We start from the raw sequence: 6285 nt of genomic DNA, 5'->3' as shown, positions 1-6285 counted from the left end.
TAACCATGCCCTCTAACCCACTAAGATCAGAAACCCTGTTATATCAGTGAAAGTTAAAACCTCACTTCCGTTTTTAACTCATTGCACAATATAGTAAATTATCGGAATAACTGATAACTAAACCGAAACTGAAAATCCTTCATATCTTGTTAACTGGATACCTTTCGCTTTGTGAACAGTTATTTTATCCAGCTTGTAATGTTACCGGTCTTACCTTGGTGTATCAGGAACTTACAGTTTCTTATAGTTATAGACCCTTTATCCTTTCTACTGTTGTACCGGAATAAGGGAAATTAAAATAACATTATGAAACAATCTGGGTTCAGGATTTTTTTAAATTACAAGTAGTAGGCAAGACATTGAGCCACAGTAATATCCTGTTGCACTTCAGTTAAGTGAATATTCCTGACAACGTGTCAAATGCATTCACTTTACAGGAACTGACCACATTTCTGTCATTCAAACTGTATATTCCCGTCAGTTTGAGGTCCGATTGCGGTACTTCGAATCACCCTCTGAGCCATTTTCATTCACAAAATGTTAAAACATAGAAATTCACCTGAGAGAAATATTCCGGATATTAAAATCACTTGAGAGTTATGACGTTTACATTTCTGTATTCTGGCATTCAATCGGAACGAGATTTTGGCTAAAACAGTTCACATGTGCACCTTAGTAAGTTTTAAAAATATATATAACTACTTGACCATAAGTAGGCCCTTTGTCTACCCAATTCAATATTCCCTGTTTCAATCAATAAACTCTGATACCGATTGTACACAAGATATGTCATGATATGCAGAAATAACAACAGAAAATACTAGAAAAACTCAGCAGGCCAGGCAACATCCGTGGAGAGTGAAATAGAGTCAACGTTTCAGGTCGAAACCCTTCGTCAGATGTTGCCTGGCCTGCTGAGTTTTTCCAGCATTTTCTGTTGTTATTTCGGATTTCCAGCATCCGCAGTATTTTGCTATCATGATATGCACTGTGTTTTAGAGAGGATAATGTATGGGCAGGAGTGTGCACCCTGTAGTCTACAGTTGTAGTATGTTACATACACGACAATGCACAATCTGCTCACCTTTTATATCAGGGCATCACTGACCCTCAACACGCTCCCAGGCAGAAACGGAAAATGGTAAATACTGGAGAGGTCAAATAGCGGCACATTTCAATATATTCCACAGAATGAACACACTTTAGGATATGTTCCCAATCTAAGGCCGTAACACTTTGGGGTTAAGCTGGTACAAAAAAACCGAATCTAACCTCAACCTTTTGACGTGTTACTACCTTGTAACATAATCCATGCTACATGTTCTCATCTGTAACACGTGCAGATTGCATGTTATTCTATATGTTATTCAGCCATGGCTCAGTGGGTAGCTCTCTCGCCTCTGAGTCAGAAGACCCTGTGTTTAAGCTTCCACTCACGAGAATTGAGCACAACATTTAGACTGACACTCCAATGCAGTACTGAGGGAGGGCCGTGGTAAAGCAATGCCCCGTCTGCCCTCTCAGGTGGATGTAAAAAATCTTGTGGCACTATTTCGAAGAAGAGCAAGGGAGTTCTCCCGGTGTCCTCGTCAATATTTGTCCCTCAACCAACGCCATTAAATCACTGTTTGTGGGCGCTTGCTGTGCGCAAATTGGCTGACGCGTTTCCGACATTGCAACAGTGACTACACTTCAAAAATACTTCATTGGCTGTAAAGCAGCGCTACATAAATGCTAGTCTTTCTTTTTCGTGCAATATCCTGCGGACTGTATACTGCAGAATGCGCACTCCTGCCTATGCATTATTATTCTGTATAAAAGAAACTGTAGACGACGTGTTATCTTATATGTAAACGCAATGCGTATCTTATGTTACGCGATGTATCCCTGGTATGTTTAATTAATAACGTGGTACAATATCCAATTTACATCCCAAATGTCTTAACCAGCGACATGAATCTAGGGATTATGGAGTTTTTCTTTACACAAGCTAGTCGATGGCTGGGGTTGATAGTTGTGTTGTACTCAGACTCTGTGAGATTCAGGGACTCCAGAAGTACTTCAGATAAAGCCGAACTGACAGATTTGAAACCAATATACTAAGAAATCTTCACAAGCCCTCAAACAGTCCCAGAAAAGCAGCGCTCGCACCCCCCCCCCAATCGTTGCATTTACACAATTCCCAGTGGTTCATTGAAATCTTGTTTTATTTACTAAGCAACGTTAAAAAATGTTATCTCCAAATAGTGATGGATTTAATCTCTTTTGATCGTGCACTCCTTGGGACACAGCATCATAACGCGGTTGGTCGGACCTTTCCCAAATGCAGTAATATGAAAACGAACACATCTCGCTTTTGGGAAAATAGATTCTTATACAATCGCTTCAAAACACAACGAACTTCCCCAAACACAGACACCAGCGATGGGGAAAAAAATCTCTACACATTTATAACTAATCTATAGTACTGAACAGTCTGCAACAGTCTGAAGAACCGAAATATTATTTGGTTGTATAAAAATGTCGAGATTTACTTTCCAACCTTTGTGCAGTGTGTTCCAATAATTAATTGCATAACACAAATACTTTCAACTGGTGTGTTAATTTGTTGAAGTCAAACTGATGTATTCGGAGATGAGTTGATGTAAGAGAATCGGGTGACACCACAAATCCTGCTTTCTTGATATCAATGTTTTAAATCGTTTTCTTCTGATTTTTGTCTCCATTTTTACGAGTATATTGTCTAATGTGTGCAAGCTGGTCAGATATTGTGTGGAAACCTTTGAACGTCTCATGGTTAAGAAAGCAACACACTTCGATCTCAGTGACGACAATATATGCACACGAGCACTGGGCAACTACTCCAATCTCAAAGGCATCGTGGAAATCTGCCCCAGCTGGTGAGCAGAAATAACAGAAACGCGCCATCTTCGATACCAATGAAGAGACAATACTGCTAAATAGTTTTCTTTAGAAAAAATAAAGCTTAAAGAACTGTACATAAAATATTACAAATATTTAAACTGCGCTGCAATGTGCATATTAACATCAGCATATACTATGTAAACATTTGGCACAAGGAACGAGCAAATAATGCCAAATTGATTTCATTGTAACGCCTATGCATTTAGGTTCAGTTTAACCCTGTTAATGTCGGGCTCGTTAGGAAGTTTTTGCATGTTTAAGCAGTATGTACAAACCCTTGCATATTTCCACCATAAGATGGGTGTCTGATGTGTGTACTTGTACTATTGATCTGCCCGCTGCTGTTATAATGTCGTAGAGGCGGGAACTGGCCAGGAGAGATTCTTCCAAAGGGGCCCATGGAGTCGTTGCTTACGGAGGAGGGAGGAATGGACAAGCGGCTAGAGGCGCCATACATTTGGCTATTGCCTAAATAGTAATTATATTGGTTCGTAGGGAGATGTGGATTAGACCCTGTGTAGACACAGGGCACGGCGTTAGAGGACCTAGAAAGCATTGCTCCGTTGCAGGCTTGAGCCTGGTAAGCGGCCCCTCCAAGGTTGGTATAACCAGGACTCAGATCTGAAGGAAAGGTGCTCGGGGGCTGCTGGGCCAAGTCTGTCCCTGAACCCAGGCCACCGTGGTGCTCTTTCATTTTGCTGAAACTAAACATCCTTGGCTGGCTATTGTTGAAGGCGGAGGGCGATGGCGGGTAATGGGCAGCGGGATGGGGAGAAAGCTGTTGAGGGTAGTTGGAACTGATGGTCATATTGGCGTACATTGGTCGGGTGTACGGTCTGCTTACTTGCACTGGACTGAAGACGCTGGATTCGTGTATGTAGGCAGGGTGAGTGGTAATATCCGATCTCTTGAACCTCTTTCTCCTTCTCAAGAAGCTGCCACTCTCGAACATGTCGTCGGCCGCTGGATCCAGTGCCCAGTAATTGCCCTTTCCCGGGCGCCCTGGTTCTCGCGGAATCTTAATGAAACAATCATTGAGGGTGAGATTGTGCCTGATGGAGTTCTGCCATTTCTTGGAGTTCTCCCTGTAGAAGGGGAATCGTTCTATGATGAACCTGTAGATGCCGCCCAAGGTGAGCTTTCTATCCGGGGAGTTGGCGATGGCCATGGTGATGAGCGCGATGTAGCTGTAGGGTGGTTTGCCGCATTGGACCGGTCGCTTGCGCCTCCTTCCCCGAGGAAGCTCCTCATGGCAGGGCGCGGAGTTCGCAGTGAAAACGAGGGACTCCTTCTCCACCTTCAGCACCAGCTGGTTACTATTGACCACGCAGGAGGCTTCGGAGGGCGATTGCTGGCTCTCGGCGGTCATTCCTACAACACCAAGCCAATCACATTGAAACAGGACAGGAATAAAGCCAGGGCTCTCCCGCGGCCAGCAGCGCAATGCACCTCCAACACCTTGCCTCCTTCGCAGCCAGGTGCTGTTCTGCTGTTAGTGACGTGTACGATCTGAAGCCTTAATTCTAAGCACCAGTCACTCCCACTGCAGGACAGGTCTCGTCATCTCAATAAGCACACCTATCAACACAGCCCGAGTCAGGATCGTGTTGTGGAGTTTACAGATCGGGGTGTTTAACATAAATCTTACACCACAAAGAAAGAACATTCCGGCAAGATAAAATCTCCAATTGCCCCCGGATCTTGTAACTGGCATATGGTTATGACTAGTTGGGTTTACAGTGTAGTCCAAGTTGTTCTGGGCCTTCTGTCCAAATAATTCATACAATTTATAGAAACTTACAGCACAGAAGGAGGCCATTCGGCTCATCGTGCCTGTGCTGGCTCTTTGAAAGAGCTATCCAATTAGTCCCACGCCCCTGCTTTCTGCCCGTAACCCTGTAAGTTGCTCATCCTCCAGCGCCTAGCCAACTCTGTTTTAAAATTATTTATGGAATCAGCTTCCATCGCCTTTTCTGGTAGAATGTTCCAGATCCCGACAACACTCCGAGTGTATTTAGTATCAACAACAACAACTTGTATTTATATAGCGCCTTTAACGCAGTAAAATGTCCCAAGGCGTTTCACAGGAGTGTTATAAGACAACAAATTGACACCGAGCCACATAAGGAGATATTAGGACAGGTGACCAAAAGCTTGGTCAAAGAGGTAGGTTTTAAGGAGCGTCTTAAAGGAGGAGAGAGAGGTAGAGAGACGGAGAGGTTTAGGGAGGGAATTCCAGAGCTTAGGGCCCAGGCAGCTGAAGGCACAGCCACCTATTGTTGAACGATTATAATCAGGGATGCCCAAGAGGGCAGAATTTGAGGAGCGCAGATATCTAGGGGGGTGGGGGGTTGTGGGGCTGGAGGAGATTACAGAGATAGGGAGAGTCGAGGCCCTGTAGGGATTTGAAAACAAGGATGAAAATGTTGAAATCGAGGTGTTCATGGACCAGGAGTCAATGTAGGTCAGCGAGCACAGGGGTGAGGAGTGACAGGGCTTGGTGAGAGTTGGGACATGGGCAGCCGAGTATTGGATGACCTCAAGTTTAGGTAGGGTAAAATGTGGGAGGCCAGCCAGGAATAGTCAAGTCTAGAGGTAACAACCATTTTAACAGGTACAGAATTTCCCAGATATGCTACAGATAAAGGAAAAAAAAACATTTGCAGGGCTAAGGGGGAAAGACTGGGAGAGTGGGATTAATTGGATCGCTCTTTCAAAGAGCCGGCATAGTCATGTTGGGCCGAATGGCCTCCTTCTGTGCTGTAAGATTCTATGATATCTTAGGAAAGAAAACTTCTATTTATTGCTCCTAAGAGTGTTTCGGGTTCTTTTCGAATTTATTTTTCAGAATGGATAAAATAAATGCCTTTAAAAATAAGGACTTCGGTAAACGGGGACAGTTCAGTCATTCGGTTTGAATACGGGCTGGTTTAAACCATTAAACACTCCTCCTGTAAACAAGCAAATCGGCTTGTAATCACAATCCCAGATGTAAAGCACTATTCCCCACTGATGAAGCATTCGATGCAAAATGTTATTTAACCAAATTTGCAACTTTTAAACCTCGGCGAGTTTAAGTATCGCTCTCACTATTTAAATGGTCTCACTGTTATTCCAACAGTTAAGATTGTAAATGCACGTTTCGATTTGTTTGAATTTGAAAGGATTGAGTTAAATAAAGTGTGACCAGGATTCTGCACTCGAAATATTAATCTCGCTTTGTCTCTTTCCAGATGTTCAATATTTCTGGCATATTCTATTTTCATTTAAAATAAAACGTTGGATTTTTTCATTACTTCAATACTTCCGCGGCAAAGTGATATTAATCATGAATAAGTATATATAGATAACTTCACCATT

The 6285-nt window shown here is 43.1% G+C and overlaps 1 protein-coding gene across 1 annotated transcript; it reads right to left on the bottom strand.

Moving 5' to 3' along the window:
• Window positions 1-2625: 2625 nt before the first annotated feature.
• Window positions 2626-4398, bottom strand: foxe1 (forkhead box E1). The gene has a single exon (XM_085992008.1). It carries the CDS (start codon window positions 4292-4294, stop codon window positions 3182-3184), a length of 1113 nt encoding a protein of 370 aa, XP_085848134.1. The 5' UTR covers window positions 4295-4398; the 3' UTR covers window positions 2626-3181.
• Between the last annotated feature and the right edge of the window lie 1887 nt (window positions 4399-6285).

This window comes from Somniosus microcephalus, chromosome 1, assembly GCF_052327205.1.
Source record: "Somniosus microcephalus isolate GS21.2 chromosome 1, FLI_Smic_1.0, whole genome shotgun sequence".
NCBI classification, from domain to species: domain Eukaryota; kingdom Metazoa; phylum Chordata; class Chondrichthyes; order Squaliformes; family Somniosidae; genus Somniosus; species Somniosus microcephalus.
This window is presented reverse-complemented; position numbering and strand designations above follow the sequence as displayed.

Excerpts from the sequence above, each read along its gene's own strand:
- foxe1 (XM_085992008.1), bottom strand. The coding sequence starts at position 4,294 with ATGACCGCCGAGAGCCAGCAATCGCCCTCCGAAGCCTCCTGCGTGGTC.